We start from the raw sequence: 17,527 nt of genomic DNA, 5'->3' as shown, positions 1-17,527 counted from the left end.
GAAGACGTATAATGAATCCTTATAGGGATTCATTATGAGGAAAAGTTATTAGACACCGAAGAATCTAAACATTTCAATATTCCTAAAAATTAAAATGAGTACCCCACTGCCTTGCAGGTGTGTTTGTGTGGGTGTAGTTGGCACATGGCAGTTGACAGTTGGTACTGTCCAGTGACAGCCAAAATGAACAGAAAGAATGAAGGTGTGCAACGAATCCTCATAGGGATTCATTATGAGGAAAAGTTATTATACACCAAAGAATCCAAACACTTGAAAAATGACTGTACATTTTGCTCCATAACTCCACTTCTACTAGGGCTAGAGCTTAGCTCCACCCCCCCCACCCATAAAAGCTGGGGATCCATGTTAGGGTTAGGATACGGCAACTTCAAATCCCCATTGTTTCCTATGGCAGAAATGTTCAAAATCAGTAAAAACTAAAAAAACAACAACATTAAAAATCAACGAAGTGTCCCACCGTGATGAGATTTGGGTGGTAGGTGACACCCATGGGGACCTACCCACCACCCAAAGGGAAAGCAATGTCCATTTTCTCTCACGGCCTCCTGAAACATCCCTGTATAGTACATGGAGGGGAGTATTTAACTTCGTGGAATGTATTGCCCCAACCCTAATCTGCTCACTCCAAGATCTTTAATATCTTAGGGGCTTCAGCAGGGTGTTTTTCACACGGGTCTTTTAGCTTGCATCTCCTCCAGAATGGAGGGTGTATGTTCATATATTGGCCAGATTTATTCCAAAGTCCCTGCAAGCTATCACAGAGCATTTCACATATGAATCATGTTTTTTTTTTAAATTGTGCATCAGAGTGTAGCCCAATTTATATCCAGGGTAACAAAATCCACTTTTTGCATGGTTGTTTTTTTTTTGGCGACTTCAAACTTGCAGTAAAGTCTTACAGTAAACTCACGATAGCCTGCTATGTGAAAACTGCCCGGGCCAAATTCCTCTCTTCTCCCCCCCTCCATTTTACTTTGCCCCCTCTGTAACCAACATCAATGTTCTGTACCCTAAGTGTTCTCAACCATAGACCTCTATCAATAGACCTCTAAAGGCTGGCTGATTTCTGGTTCTTTTAGACCCTTTTGCTCCCCCGGGGTAGAAGTGACAGCTGCCAATAGAAAGCAATGAAAACGCCATGATATGAGCAAAACTACAATTGGGCCCTAGTCCTGTGAAACACAGGTTTATTTCAGACCACCTTTTTCCTGACTTGGAAGTGCTTTGTGCAATGAGCAGATGTGTAGATGGGCCATAGCACAATGTTGAGAGGGCGTAATTTTCAACATAGGTGCTGCTGTATTGAAGATTGACTCACAAGGGCATGTCTGCCAATGCACCTAAGCCCACGTTTGTCAGTGTGCACTTCTGGTCACTGCTCTATGCAATTTTATTTTTATAGCATCAAGACCAGTTTTATTGCTATCACAATCTTCTGCACCTCTTTGTCTTTATTTTAAATAAAAGCCTCTTATTCATTTTTATTTTATTTATTTATTTTACATATCTTTCCTTTCATGTTTGTTCAGATGTAAGTCGCATTATTGTTAAAGAGACTTCTTCCCAAGAAATGGGAGAGAGCAGAACCATGGGTCTTGGGAAAAGAAGCAGGACTCTTTATTGATTCAGATGGATTTTTTTTTTAATGTTCTCATTCTGCTTACTCCAATGACAGCAGTTTAAAAGGCAAAAAGTCAAGGCTCAAAACTTTAAAGTGTGCCTGCACAGAAACCAAGGGAGATTTCTCTGAAATTTGAGGGGCATCATGGCCTCAGAAGGGTCTACTATACCTGCAAATTCCATCCCATTCTGCAAATAAATAAAAAAATTATGAGGTGGAGTGACTCCAAACTTTAAAATGTGCATGCACAGAAACCACAATTCTTAACTTCTATAGACCCCGGAAGGGAGCTGACCTGAGCCCCGAAGAAGGCCAACTCTAGCAACTCGCACTGACAACACAAAAGCAGAGACAAAACAGGGACAGTGATTTGTCAGAAACAGGTAAATAGGGCAGCATCTTTGGTAGTCAGGCCCTAAATGAACCTACTTCTGATCCTAGTCCCCATTGAGGTGGTAAATCTGTTTGGACTGTACCTAGCTCTGCATGAAGAAAACTGGATATCAGTGAGAAGGATATTAAAGGCTAAGTGTGTAGTCAAGTCAATTTTGATTCCTGGCGCCCACAGAGCCCTGTGGTATTCTTTGGTAGAATACAGGAGGATTATTGCCTCCTCCTGCGCAGTATGAGATGATGCCTTTCAGCATCTTCCTATATCGCTGCTGCCTGATATAGGTGTTTAACTCGCAACCTTCTGCTTGTTAGTCAAGCATTTCCCCGCTGCGCCACTTAAGGAGAAGGATATTAGCCCATTCTTTTCTAGGACATTATTGTTTTTGTGTGTGCTGGCAATTGTTTTGTGTGAAGCAGCATTCAATTGTAAGTCCCATTTGCAGTGGGACAGCCCAGACACAGGTTGGACTCAGAGAGGACCAGGCCTCTGTCTCCCCAATACCCTTGAGCTGGAAGGCTGGTTGTGGCTTGTTGAAGGGGATTTCAGAACAAATATGTGCTGAACAAATCTGGTTTCTTGGCGGCTGTGTGGGTTTGGGGGTTAACTGAGCATAAATATATAATTCCCTTGCACTGCATTTGGAATTGGTTGTAGTCTCAAAGCAAAGCTCACCACCAAGACAAAAGAAGGGTGGATATGAAGATTACTGTAGCGGCAGCTCAGGACCAATTAACTTGTTAGGGAAAAGGAGCTTTGGGATGTATCATGCTAGTGTAGAGTATGCTTATAACTGTGGGGGTGAGGAGACATGAAGCGAGCAATCCTTAATCCATTCTGCTGCCAAACTGAGGCACAATGCCCCTAGTCCGTGGCATGCTTGGCCTGAAACTGGAGGGCTCGTAGGCTGAGTTGTGACACAGTTAGGATTATACTCCTGCCTGTCTTTCCTCCACTGTACTGCTGCTTACTTTAAAATAATAGTGTGCCCAGAGCTTTGTGTATTATGCAGGATCACCTCTGTGCTGACTTGGGCTAAACATCAACATTGTCAGGAGCTGCCAAATCAGAGCTGGCTGTGAGGATTAGCCCCAGTTAAATCAGCCCTTGAGGCTCAAATCACCTAAGCTTCAGAGAGTGTGCCTCAGCTATCTTTCGGAATCAGTGGCAGCTCAAGGCATTTGCCCACTTGAAGAGAGCTGTGGAGCCCCCTCCCGCTCCACGCCCACCACATTGGCACCACTAGCGCTGGCACAACCCCTCTCCCTAACTTTATATTCCCCCCCTGTCACCCCTCTTCCCTGCTGTTTCTCTTTCTCCCCTTCATTTTCTTCCATCTGCTTTCCCTGCTCCCTGGGCTAGATGATGCCTCTCTTCCCTCATTGGGCTACCCCTCCTAGGGTGCACTGTACCTGCCGACCCACTGCTGCTGCTCTTACTGTAGCAGTGTGCATCAGTGTTTCCTCTAACAGGAATCCCCAGATGTTGTTGATGACGACTTCCAATGTTCCCAGCTGCAATGGCCTTTGGCTGTGAATTATAGGAGTTGTAGTCAACAACATCTGGGAATCACTGTTAGAGGGAACAACACTGGTGTGCACCTGGCTGCTCAGTAAGGGTGGCTCCAGAGGAAGGGGGAGGATGGACAAGCAGCTCTCAATCAAGGCATTTGCCCACTCCAATTGCTCCCCCCACATTTGTTTCAGAAATCAGAACATTTGCATGTTCACCATGAGACACAGCTCACCCTCCCAGAAAAGCACTTTGCCCATCCCATGCCCCCTCACTGTTTTTCAAGTCCCGCCACTGCTGCTCAGAATTTATCTGTCGTCACTGCTAGCTTGCAGATCCCTCCATTGCTCACCGCTGCTTGTCTCCCTAGCACGTCTCCATTTCTTCATCTCTTCCTTTCAAGCAACTCACAGCAGCTCCAAGGAAAGAAGAGAAGAGTCCTTTTGTTGGAGCTCCTGTAGGATGCTTGAATGGAGGAGAGACAGGAGGCAGTGATCAACAGGGCATGTGAATGAGTGGCAACAACAGTTACCCCTGCTACCTGGGCAAAGAGGCACCTTTTTAACATGGTGATTCTCTTTATTTAGCAGGGGAAGAGTAACTGGCCCTATCCATCCCCAGCACAGTACCTCCAGACTGTTGGTGTTTATCTTATGTTTCTTTTTAGAATGTGAGCCCTTTGGGGACAGGGAGCCATCTTATTTGTTTATTATTTCTCAATGTAAACTGCCCTGAGCCATTTTTGGCAGGGCGGTATAGAAATTGAATGGATGAATGAATGAATGAATGAATGAACAACAGACTCTGAGTGGTCAAAGCAGCTGGATGCACACTGCTGCAGCGCTGATGGATGGGTGGGCGGGCAGGCAGAGCTTGTCCCTGGGAGGAGAGGACAGTGAAGGAGTATAGAAGAGGAGCATCACCTGCAGGTGAGCTGGGAAGAGGGGTAGTGAGGGGAAGAGGTGGGAAGAGAGGTGGTGAGGGGAAAAGAAAGAGCCGAGAAGAGGAGTGGTGGCAGCAGACCTGCAACCGGCAGATGAGGGGATGTCCATGGTGGGGGATGCAGAGGGGTGCCCGCACTTGCCACCCCGTGATGTACTTGCCACCTGAGGCTATCGCTTCAGTTTGCCTCATGATAGAGGCACCTCTGTTCTGAACTGAAATTGGAGGTAGACTTCATTCATCCCTCCCACCCCAAGTTTTCATTTGGGAACCTGCAAGAGTGAAAATCACGTTCCCTTAGAAAAGCCCACCTCTTGTATGGGTTTCTGCATGAGTCACTGCTCTGGCATGCTTCCTATTCCTAATCAGAAAGGAACAAGTCCAGAAGAGTGACTCAAGCAGAGAGCAGATTGTTTCTGTGGAATATTTGTTTTCAGGGTGACTGAGGGCTCTAACCACACCCACTGCAGATGTAGAGCAGAATTGTTTGCATTCTGGGACTGACTGGAAAGAGACAAAGCCAGAGCAGTGACTCATCCAGGGACACAACAGGCAGCCTCTTCTGTTTCTGGTACTTGGGGCTTACAGATGCCTTTTAATTACTGAATTAAATATATTGTTTGCAGCACACTAGCAGTTTTCTTACAGGATGCAATCTGAGAATGATCGTACCAGGTCAAACAGGCTGAGATGGGATGTTGGCTTCTGAGTGATATTTTCCTCCCACATTTCACAGATTAAAACAGGAATATGCTTGTTTTTCTGTAACACTTCACACTTTTCACAAAGCATTACTACCTGAAGTGCACATGTGCACTCTCTCTCTTTCTCTCCCCCTCTCTCTTCCTCCCTCCCTCCCTCCCTCTCTCTCTCACACACACACACACACACACACACACACACACACACACACACACACACACTCACTCTCAGAGATTTAACTTGTTGATACCTGGAAGTGGAAGAGGAGAGTTGAAACGATAAGAACGATAATTATAGCAGCTAGCAAATAGGGACAATTGTCCTTTATTTCTCTCACAGGTGATCTTTTAAGACTAACTGGAGCTTTCCATTTAAAAAGGAAAAACATTCGCTCTGATTTTAGTGGCTGACCAAACAAGGTGCTACCCATTCCTGCTACCCATTCCTGCACAATGGACATCATCTGAACAAGAAGCTAGGGCATAGCTATTAAACAACAATGGAGAGAGCCCTCCTACTGTTACCTGTTGTGATGGAGCCCATGATGGGCTCAGAGCTGATGAGGCCATGCACCGCCACCAAGGACACAATGTATTCTGTTGACGGCTGTAAGCCAAACAAGGCGGCATGTCTCTTGTTGGGGTCTAGCATCACTTGCTTGGTTTCCTCTTTGTCTTTGGGGCTGTAGTTCAGAATCAGTTTATCTGCTGGAGGGGAGGGGTCACTCCAAGTGATGTTCACGCTGGAGGAAGTCACATGAGAAAAGTGAAGCTGCGTGATTGGTCGGAACCCTGAAAACAAGAATGCAGAAGAGAGCAGCAAGCTTGAAAATGATGGACTTTTAGGGCTTATTCAGCTCTAAAATATGTGAAATGATGATAAAGAGGAGTGTGTCTGAACATGTGCAAAGTGATCAGTGAGTAATCAGTGTCAGTCTTCATTTATCTGGAATTAGGGTAATGGGCATTAAGATCTGAAATGTTTCTTCCAAGCAGTCTTGAGTTCCAGCACTTCTCTTTAGAAATTAAGCACTGGCTGTAGTGTAAACATTCTGAAATGGACCAATCCCTACTATAAAGAGGGGCCGAGAGAATTCAGATCCTGAGCACGAAGGGAGATGGGGCACTAGAAGAAGTGCATCATAAGAGTATTGGGAACAGGTCTGGCTGTTTTCCAAGACTCCAGAATTACTTGGGCTGGCTCTGTACTTCACATTTTGAAAATCTCTTATTGTATTAGGAACAAACTGGTTGTGATACAGGAGACCTGTGATTAGCATCTCCTGTGAATTTTTTAAAATAAAAACTAATTAGCATCCCCACTTGGCTACTTTGAGGATCAGAAAACTGGTGCTCTTGAAGAAGGTGCTTAACACTTTCCCCCTTTCCTGAACTAAATTATACCCCTACTGAAGCTGCTTGCTTTTGGTTTTGTGGGGAGTGGTGGGAAGACAGGTATAGATGCTATATTAGTTTTCCCCCTCCTTGGTGCTTAGACACCCTTTCCTGGAGCAACTCCTTCCTGATCTTAAAAGTAGCCACATGGAACTGTTCATTGGTCAAAACAAAACATGAGAGATTCTGATACTGAATCTTCCACGTCATGTCAGTTATGGTCTTTTGATAGCCAGCCAGCCAGCAGTAACCAGGCACTTGAATAACCCAAGATGATTCTGATTAATATAACCGATTAATGTAACCTGATTCTCAGTACCTGTAAAGGCATCCACTGTGCTTTCAAGGCTCTGCTGACGGCCTCTTTCTGCAATGACGGAGATGGTGTACTCTGTCCCGGGTTCCAAGTCTGATAGTGTAAGTTCAGACTTGTCTTTGGCAACGGTAACCTCGGATGCCATTCCTGAGGCAGGGATGAAGATGACCCGGTAGTGATCAATGGGGCCTTTGGCTTTGGTCCAGGACACAGAGATCGATGTCTCAGTGGAAGCCTTCACTATGAGGTCACGGGGGCTGTCGAGCTCTGTGGCAGGAGAAGATTATGAATACGACGAATATTGATATACCACTTTTTCAACAAAAGTTCCCCAAGCAGTTTATATAGAAATAAATAAATAAATAAATAAATAAATAAAATGGCTCCCTGTCTCCAAAAGGCTCACAATCTAAAAAAGAAATATACAACAACTGAGTAGAGCCCCCCACCACCATTATTATGGACCTCATTGGCTCACTCCAAGACAGAGGCAAAGGGCTTTTCTTATGAGCTCTCTCTCCAGCATAAACCACAACAGAGGTTTTTTTGGTACAATTCCCCCTTTAAGTGCCTCAGCCACTTACTCCCCATAGTCTTAACTCTCACATTGGAGGGAGCAAATGAGGTGGATAATAAAGTGAGGAAATCTTGGTTCTGTGGAATGCCTGCCTGAACTGACCCATTGTGTGATAAATCTTGTTCCTACGTTTTGTTTTTTTAATTGTTTTCAAAGAAAAAAGTATTCTACATTTCCCCTTTGGGAGTTTTCCCCATAATACCTATGTTAGGCCTGTGCAGATGTGCTCTAAGACTATGATAAAAACCCTCACTGTTAGCTGCTCAAGTAGAAAAGGGGTGGGATATACATTTTTAAAAGACATATCATGACTCAGTAGCCCTGTCAGATTAAAGGAAAGGCTGTACATGAGTACAAATCTCACCCTGGCATGCCAGAAGTCCCACCCTGGCATGCCACTTCCTCACCCCCCTCCTTGCTGCTCACGATTACTGTATTCCTCTGAAGGGGTGCACACTGTACACATGATGGCGGGTGCTTCAGTGATCAGCAGGCTTGGACAGCCTCAACGAGAGGGATGGGGCTTTGCTGCTATCCTACTTCAAGGACATCCAGGGTGAGCAGTGGTGAAGGTCTTGGCTCCACTGCTCAGGCCTGGGCCTGCTCAGAATATTATAAGACCTAGTGAATGCCAGTGACATCACTGGTGAGTACCAGGGCCTTGAGAGTCATAAACATGTCCAGTATCTTTACTGGATACATTTTGGACCACTGACTCCAGCAAGTCCACATCCCATTCAAAATGAAACCAGGCCAACAACTCCACATTCAGCACCAGAATCTTGTCACAGCAGATTTTGGCACCATACCTAGGGGCCATTCACTCCATCTACTGGGTGGGCAGGTGGGAGGAAGGCTTCAGAAAACTTGCCAACAAACATTCCCCCCCACACCGGATAAGCATCCTGAGCTTGGTGGGAGTACACTCCGCTCTCCCATACGATCCCTGCTGCTCTGTGCAGCGTGGAGCAGGGCAGATTGCTCTGAGGCCAGGACTCATTATCCCGGCCTCTGAATATCCCACAGTGCACTGCGCACTGAGCACGGTGCACTGGGGGATTCCCCCAAGGGACAGGTGCTCTAGGTACCCATCTCTGTGTCAATGTGGGTTACAAGTAGCCTGCATTGACGCATGATCCCGGGATCCAGGTTAAGGGTACATTTGCCCCTTTAACCTGGATTAAGAGCGGGGCTTCAATGCTCGGTTTGGCGCCGCAGCACTGCCAGGATCCGCATGGATTCCGGCAGTTCTCATGGGCAGCCAAGCCCAGGCTTGGCTGACTAAGGCTGAGCTTAGCTGCTCGTGAGACAGCCTCCTAGAGTGGTTTGGGGTACTCAGTTCTGCATCTTGAGGTCCATGTCTGCAAATGAAGATTGTAACATGGGAAGCAGCTCTGCTGGTCAAGAACAATGGGTTGATTTGTTTATATGAATATTTGGCCCTGTGACATCACTGTAGCAGCATTTCTTCTCATTGCTCCAGCCGACCAAGCAGACCATTTTATTTCACTCACAAGTTGTCTGTGATTGGCTAGAATACATAACTCACTCACCAGTCCTTGCATTCATGGTAGCTGGAACACTCTGCTTGCCGTCCAATACAGCTGAAATCCCCACTCCATACTCTGTTCCTGGTACCAAATCTGCATGTGGGCACACACAAAGGCACAAGTTCAACAATGAAGTGTAATGATTTCTATCCATTCAGCAACATCTTCCTATCTGGTTACACAGTCTGCATTCTGTGTGCAGCTGCAATTCTGTCACAGTAGCAACACTCACCTGAATAAATTGCTATGCTGTTATAGAAAGCATGGATAATTGTGTTAGAATTTCCTGCTAAACCACAGATAATGAAAGGAGGAAGTACAGACTGGATTGTCTGAGTTATTGTGCAACATAACCTGGGATTTCTTGAAAGGTGAAAGAACTGAGCAACTTCTCAGGAAAATGGCATGATGCTTTAGAAACACACAACAGAATCATGGTAGCTTTGTTCAGTGAGGTTATTTGGTACATGTTAGAAGAGAGCAGACCTCCAGCTTTAAATATAGTAGTATTGTCTGCTTAAGAACATAAGAATGAACAGCCGTGCTGGATCAGACCCAAGGCCTATCGAGTCCAGCATCCTGTTTCCCACAGTGGCCCACCAGACACTTAGGGGTTTACCTAATTAATTCTAGTTTATTATCCAAGACAACACTAGATAGCATGCATTCACATGTATATGTGCAAATCCACCAACCCACATCCACACACTGCTAAGAAACACATCCACACACTCGACAATGTCAGAGGTCACTAACACTACCATTGGCATTTTCTGGCACGAAATGGGTGCCCACGGTTACAGTTTAGTGGCATCCTGAAAGTCTGAATGAATGTGTGGGGAACATGTGGAAAGAATGACTGAATCAGGGGCATAGCAAGCTTGAAGTGAGCCCTGGGACAAAAAGTGAAGGGGGAGCACTGTCCCTTGCAGCTGCCGCCTTCAGAGAGGCGCAAGGGGCAGACCAAAGAGCAAGTTGTCAGCCAGCTGACCCAGGGACATTTGTCCCCTCTTATTCAATTGTAGCTATGCCCCTGGACTGAGTGGAGGATCCCACTCTTCTGTCTTGGTAGGGAATAGAGTGGCAGCTGCATCCTACAGCACTATATATGCCCACTGGAAAGCAGTGGTTGAAAACATATCCGTTCTGCTTGTATGTAGGGTGGCTAAAACAGCCCAGTTAGCTGGAGCTAGGTTTATGTGACTGAGAGCTTTTCAGTCATTACTTGGACAAGGGTTCTAGGAGAAAAGGGGGTCAAAAGCCCTACAAATTCTAATTGATTGGAGAAGTTGACTGCATGAAGTGGACAGGGACGGTCCTCTCAGTCGCCTCTCTAAACTGCTTGCCATTTTTTTGCCCTATAAGGATTGGCAAAAACAAAAGGACAACACCATAAAACATAAAAGACAAGAACAGGAACTCATTGGGTGCAGGAGGCAATTAGGGGGGAAATGTTTTAAACTTAATCCTGTCCTATTCCCTGAAGAAGAGCTTTGTCTTGATATGTGTTGAGCCTACTAGTGATTTCCCCCCAGAGAGTTCGTGTTTTTGTTTTTCCTATAGTCGGAGTGCACTGCTCAAATAGCTCTAGGGGCTGCTTTTATGCTTTCATCAGCATATTTATTCAGAAAAAAGTCCCACTGAGTTCAATGGGACTCATGCACAAAGAAGAGTCAAAGCTATGTTACTTTAAGCACCTGCTTTGCTAGCATATGCTCATTTTTAAAAATGGCAAATATCAGGAAGATTGGGCTTTTGTGGATTGGGAACATAGGAACATAGGAAACTGTCATATACTGAGTCAGACCATTGGTCTATCTAGCTCAGTATTGTCTTCACAGACTGGCAGTGGCTTCTCCAATGTTGCTTGCAGGAATCTCTCTCAGCCCTCTCTTGGAGAAGCCAGGGAGGGAACTTGGAACCTTCTGCTCTTCCCAGAGCAGCTTCATCCCCTGAGGGGAATATCTTGCAGTGCTCACACATCAAGTCTCCCATTCATTTGCAACCAGGGCAGACCCTGCTTAGCTATGGGGACAAGTCATGCTTGCTACCACAAGACCAGCTCTCCTCTCCATGGGACTATGGAGGGAGAAAAGGCAGCTTTAGCTCTAACCCACCATGGTCCAAATCTGGATTACCTCCCTCTGCCTACCCCACTCCACCCCATGACAGCTATTTACCAAGGCGAAAAAAGCTTCAATTGATACCAAAATAAAATCATGTGTGCTTGAAAAACACATGCTTAAGCAACATGTTTAACCCTGAGTTTGCATACAACTGCAGCCTTAAAAAGAATGGAGGAGGAAGGAGTGCACAAATCCAGGTGCTCAGTTGTTCCTGGAGTCTTAGAAATTGGGCTGAAGAGTGTAATAAGAAAGTTTCCCCTCCTCCCAGGTAAGCACTGCTGTTTTAGGACTAGGCCCTTTCCTCCTTTTACTCTCTTGATTCTCACTTTGTTCTTACCATTTCTCTCAATCCCGCTGCATTTTCAGTACTGTATAGCTTGATTTAAAATGTTCTCTGGGGTTGCAAGCTTCAAGCTTGCAGCTGTGGCAAGAGCCTAGCTAGTGCTTGAATTATTCAGGGAGACGTAAGAAGTGTCCTCCAGCCTGCTTATGAGGCCCAGTGAGGAAGTTGCCTCAGGTGGTGGATTGGTGGAGGAAGCATATTTGCCATCTCCACTGGTACCTGCCTTGCCAATTGCTCCATTAGCAGGCTGCAGCAACACACTTCTGTTGCCACCATATCATTCTTCCTCCTTGTCCAAGCTCTCCCGGGGGACAGGAGGCAAAACACAGAGAGGAAGGACAATGTCTCCACATGTCCGTCTGCTCCTTTCCCCAGCTCCTCCATTTTCAAATTGCAAGGAAAACAGGACTCAGAAGGAGGAGAAAGGGGAAGGAAGGAAGGAAAGTGGCATTTGCCATTGCTGCCAGGGACAGGTAAGCCTGTGATTGGGGGCAGGGTGAGTGCATTTGGGAGGATGCATTTTGGGTGTATTGGGAGTTTGTGCAGGGTGTATGTTTCAGGCAGGCAGGTTTGGGAAGGAAGGGCAGGGGGACCACTTCTTGAATGTAGCTAACGGTCCAGTTTCTTCCTTCATTCTGTAAAGAGATGCAGGAGATCGTGATTGTAGTGCATAACTCCTGCTCCTTTAGAGAGACTGACTGGCAATGGTTTTTTCTGGCTGTTATTGTTAAATGCCTAACATTAGAGGTGCTGTGGCCCTAGCAGCTGAGCACCACCTTTCAGTTCCAGGTGTTTTGGGGTTGCCTGTGGGTGGCACAGCTCAAACATTCTACACACACTAAGGGGAAGCCAGCCCTCTGCTCTCCATTATGCCTTCACACAGGCCAGAGTGAGTGGGGAAACCAACTAGGACTGAAATTACATGGGCGGGGGGAGGAGGAACAGTCTCGGTTTTTCTAACTCGTTGTTATTTGTTGCATGAAAATTCTCTAGAGCAGGGGCTCTCAAAACAATGCCATTGTGGCTGAAGATGATGGGAGTTGTAGTCTAACAACATCTGGGAACCCAAGTGTGAGAACCTCTGCTCTAGAGCCTTTGCCTTCTCCACAAGCACTGGTCTGAACAGTCACTAGTGTCTTGTGAGTTACTATGTACATTTACTTGGAAGTCAGTCCCACTGAGTTCAATGGATTTACCCTCAATGGAGGTTACTTCTTCATCCTATATAATAAAGCCCTAGCGTGTGTGCCCGTGTCTCTGGTGTCTGCGCCCGTGTCTCCCTTGGAGGTTCTGGGCATGCATGGTGCGCGTGCGCAGAAGAGCCGAGGGAGACACGGCCGCAGGCACCAGGCGGCCATGTTGGCCGGTTGGTCGGCCCGGCCGCGGGAAGGCCGGAGGCGGTGGCCGCGGGACCAGCCCGGCCGCAGGGAGGGGAAAGACGGCGGCGGCGGGACCGGACAGGCCGCGGGGAGAGCAGAGGTGGGGGCGGGGGTGGGCGCCACTCTTGCGGGTCCGGCCTGGCCGCGGCAAGGCCAGAGACGGCGGCGACAGGTCCGGCCCGGCCGCAAGAAGAACAGAGGCGGTGGCGACGGGTCCGGCCCGGCCGCGGGGAGGGAAAAGACGGCGGCGGGAGAATCCGGCCGAGGCGGTGGCGGAGCCGCGGCCACGACCACAGGATGCGGTGAGGCCGAGGCGGCGGCAGAGCTGCGGCCTCGGCCAGAAGACACGGAATAGCCGAGGCAGCGGTGGAGCCGCAGCCTTGGCCAGAGGAGGCGGGGGCCAGGCGGCGGCAGAGAGGAGGGGAACAGAAGAGGGGAACAGATGGACCGTCTGTCGGCTGCGGGGCGTGAGGGAACCGGCGGAGCCCAGAGGAGGGCAAGAGGGAGCCCCCGCTTCGTTGTCCCTGAAGGGGCTGTGGGAGCAGATGGGTGAGAGGCGGATGGGTGGGCTTCCTGTCACGTCCCCCCCACTCGGACTCCCTCCTCCAGGCAAAGCCAAGGGCACCTCACCCCCCACACTCACTCCTTCCCGATTCATCCCCCCCCCCAGTAACCTCCCTTTGGGCTTCTCTGCCCTGCCCCATTTCTCCCCCCCAACATCAAAGTCCCCAAATGTGCCCCCCCATTTCAGGACAACTCCCTCCCAGCACCGCCCAGGGAGCAGCCCCCCTCCACTGAAAGTTATTTGCGGGAGGGTGGAGAAGGCTACTAGCGCCCGTTAATCTAACGGGCTGAAAGATACTAGTCTTACATAAAATGATAGCCCAGTCTGACTGTCTTTGGTCATGTTTCTGCTGTGGAGGGTGGAAAATAGCTGCAGAAGTGTGTGGGAAGTGAAGACTTGGTGAGGATTTGCTTTGGAGATGGCTTTGGCTTGCAACAGTGACTTAATATCTTCAAGCTAGAGCAGGCTTGTTGCTCATCACCACCAATAAGATTCCAGACTGGCAAAGCAGAGCTGTTTTTGACTATTATTGAGACCCACTGCAGGGTTGCCTTGCATAACACTGAAATTTAGAGGGAGAGTGAGTAGCCAAGATAGCTTTGTTACCAAACTGATTTGACATCTAACATTTTCATTTGAGTTTTTTATTTATGAAGCACAAATGAAACACTCAATAATTAATGAAAGAGATCTGCTTCTCCTTGCGTGCCACGGAGTTATAAGTATCTTGCTGCCTGCAGGAAGCATGGCCTGTGGTTTTGGGCTCATCAGGGGAGATGGCAATTTAGTTAATTTCCAGGCCAACCTATCATCTATTATCATTATTGGATCAAAGCGGATACCAGTGGCTCTTTGTCAGCACTCTTTGGCTTCTGGTGGGTTTATTTTATTTCTTCAGTGAATTGATGTTGGCAATTTCTCAGAGCTAGAAAAGATGCAAGATGACAGACAATCCCTTTCCACAAGTGCAGCCAAAGTGTAAACCAGGGAATGTAGAGTTCCTTCTCATTGAGGGCACCTTATTACTCCGCTTGTTTCCTTGAGCTTTACTAATCTCCCCATTTAAAGATAAGAGAACCTCAGGAGGGATTCTGTCAGCTACTCGGTGCAAACAAACCTATAGAGCCACACAGTGCAAGAGTGAGCTGACTTCAGGCTTCTGTGGTTTTATGATTTTTACTAGAATCCTTGCTCTCCACCAATGCGTGTTAAATTTATAAATCAAGGATGCATCTTCAGAATCTCTTCAGCCATCTGTGTTAAGTGATCCTGAGTATGTACTCTTGCTTGAGAACTTAAGAAGTGCCTTAATAGTTCAGATCAAGGTCCAGCTAATCTAGCATGGCTCTCCGGCTGTTGTTGAACTACCACTCCCAACACAATAAATTGTATTGTTGTAGTTCAACAACAGCTGGACAGTCAAGGTTGCCTACCACTGCCCTAAGTGGTCTACCAGTGGATTAATGTTCCACCAATAGATGACAGTCTTACCTTGACCATCCCTGCTGCGGAGTCTCTGAAACACTGCTGTCTGTACCAAGCGTTACCTAGAAGCAATTTCAGTTGATTTCAGTGGAACTCCAGTATCAATATGTACAAGATTGGGATGAAAACTTGAAATTTCGAGTCATGCTGAGTCTGAGAGCAAAGCAGGTCAGCAGCTTGCTACAACTTGATCTCTGTAGCAAGATTTTAGCTTCTCCAGGTAAAAGAATTGGTACAAAGCAGAGAATGTTGCTTAATCCCCCATGTTCAGAGGCAATGTAGCTCTGAGGGTTGGATGCTAGGAACAAGCAACAGGGGATGGCTATTTCCTTCATGAATTAATGAATGTATTATTACTGTCAGTGACCAGCAATTTAAAAATATGGAACGCTTCATGAATCTGCGTGTCATCCTTGCACAAGGGTCATGCTAATCTTCTCTGTATTGTCCCAGTTTCAGTATATGTGCTGCCAAAGCAAGCTTGTGCTTAATGTACTGCTTGTGACCTCCCTAGAGGTATCTGGCAGGCCATTAGACTATTGGAAATTGATTGTTGGATTAGACAGACTTTTGATCCAGCAAGGCTCTTCTTACATAACTGAGGATATAGAGAATATTTTTCTTCTTCTTAGGAAAACATCTAGTATACCCTGAATACGATCTAGCCAAAATTCAGCACTTTGTTCATTTCAATGGGAGAGGTTAAAGTACTGTGAGGCTATTCTGACGATCAGGTGAAATTGGGCTAGGAAAGCCTAGCCCAATTTCGCCTGACCGTGTGAGCCACCAGGCTCGCAGGTGAGCCCAGTGGCTTCCAGGTGGTTAACCTGCCTAACTACTCCTCCCGTTAAACCAGGTTTTCAAAATTGTGAGTAGCTGTGGCTACTAATGAATAGAACCCCAGCCGAGAGGCTTAAAAGCAGCCTCCCAGCTCGGGGGTCTCTCCAGTATGCCCTGTGCACTCGTGCAGGGCATACTGGAGCTTCCAGGGGCTGCACGGCTCCCGCTCCTCCCAATCCCCGCCGGCTCCGTCACGGAGTCAGCAGTCGTGTGGGCGGCTGATCCGGCTGCCCAGGGCTCCCGCCCTGCTTGTCTGCAGGGAGAGTGGGCTTAGCCTGCTCTCCCCGCTTACCCTTACAAAGTGGGTCTCAATGATCGTGAGACCCGGCTCTCTATGTGGCTGGTTGGTTGGTTGATTACATGTCTATACTAACCCCATCTGGGCAGTTTACAAAACCAAAACAAAACATAATCATTTAAAAATCAAACTTAAAACCACATAAAATCTAAACAATTCAAACGACGTTTAAAACAGTTAAAACAATTCAAACAATATGAAAACCCATGAAGGCCAGCAACCCCCCCCCCCAAAATTAATGTTTCTAAACCATAAATTTCTGTGGGGAGTGCATTCCACAACCCCAGGAGCAGCTACAGAAAAAGCCTGGTCCCGAGTTGTCACTAGATGCATTGGTGGCAGCTGGAGACAGACCTCGCCAGATGACCTTAACAAGCGGTGGGGATCATACAGAAGAAGGCATTCTTTAAAGCAACCTGGACCTAAGCCATTCAGGGCTTTAAAGGTAATAACCAAAACTTTGTATTTTGCCCAGAAACATATTGGCAGCCAATGCAGCTATTTAAGTACAGGTGTAATATGGTCTCTCTGGGTTAGCCAGGAGACCAATCTGGCTGCCACATTTTGAACTAACTGAAGTTTCTGAACCACGTACAAATTCAGCTCTATGTAGAGTGCATTGTAATAATCAAGCCTGGATGTTACCAGCTGGTGCACCACTGTTTTGAGATTGATCTCTTTAAAGAATGGACGCAGCTGTCGAATCAGCTGAAGCTGATAAAAGGTGCTCCTGGCCATAGCCTCCACCTGAGATACCAGGATGAGGCCTGGATCTAAGAACACCTCCAAACTGCATACCTGTTCCTTCCGGGGGAGTGTAACCCATCTAGAACAGGAAGATCTATGCCAACCCTTAAATTCCGATTTCCCCACAATGAGCACCTCCGTCTTGCTTGGATTCAGCTTCAATGTGTTATCCCTCATCCAGCCCATTACTGCCTGTAGACAGGCGTTTAGGGAAGGAATACCATTACCTGATGATGATGATGATGATGATGATAAGGAAAAATAGATTTGGATGTCATCAGCATACTGTTCACACCCAGCACCAAATCCCCCGATGACCTCACCCAGCAGTTTCATGTAGATATTAAAAAGCATTGGTAGTTAACATTCCCATTAAAGCCAATGGGACTTGAAAGTGCTGAACTTTGGCTGGATTGTGCCCCTATTTCCCCCTCTCCCTCTGAAACTCACAACCATTTTCTGGAACATTCTGACAGTACCTGACAGCTAAATGAGCTCCCTACCAGTCTCACACCATGGGCAGAAATCCCAGTAATCTAGTTTATAAAATATAAAGACCGCATTGTAACTTCACAGAATCACTAGCTATAAAGGGATTCCACTGTGGTGAGAAACTGCTGTCATGGATGTTAGTTTAAATGGATGTCAAGCTCAGAAGATGCATTTAAGACAGCACCTCACGGAGCAACATGTGCAGACCAGGGACCCAGCCAAAAGG

General features: G+C 47.0%; 1 protein-coding gene and 1 non-coding gene across 6 annotated transcripts in view; both read right to left on the bottom strand.

The window, feature by feature from the left end:
* Nucleotides 1-17,527, bottom strand: part of TNR (tenascin R) — a 540,529-nt gene that overhangs the window by 49,309 nt on the left and 473,693 nt on the right. For all 5 annotated transcript variants that reach the window (XM_053247413.1, XM_053247414.1, XM_053247416.1 and 2 more), the window contains 3 exons: nt 9,030-9,119; nt 6,903-7,166; nt 5,714-5,980 (listed from right to left, as the gene is read on the bottom strand). In XM_053247413.1, coding sequence (XP_053103388.1) covers nt 5,714-5,980; nt 6,903-7,166; nt 9,030-9,119 — 621 coding nt within the window. The remainder of the gene's footprint in view (nt 1-5,713; nt 5,981-6,902; nt 7,167-9,029; nt 9,120-17,527) is intronic.
* Nucleotides 15,301-15,403, bottom strand: LOC128325528 (U6 spliceosomal RNA). The gene has a single exon (XR_008307510.1). It is a non-coding gene; the product is annotated as a U6 spliceosomal RNA (small nuclear RNA).

This window comes from Hemicordylus capensis, chromosome 4 (assembly GCF_027244095.1).
Source record: "Hemicordylus capensis ecotype Gifberg chromosome 4, rHemCap1.1.pri, whole genome shotgun sequence".
Classification (NCBI taxonomy): Eukaryota; Metazoa; Chordata; class Lepidosauria; order Squamata; family Cordylidae; genus Hemicordylus; species Hemicordylus capensis.
This window is presented reverse-complemented; position numbering and strand designations above follow the sequence as displayed.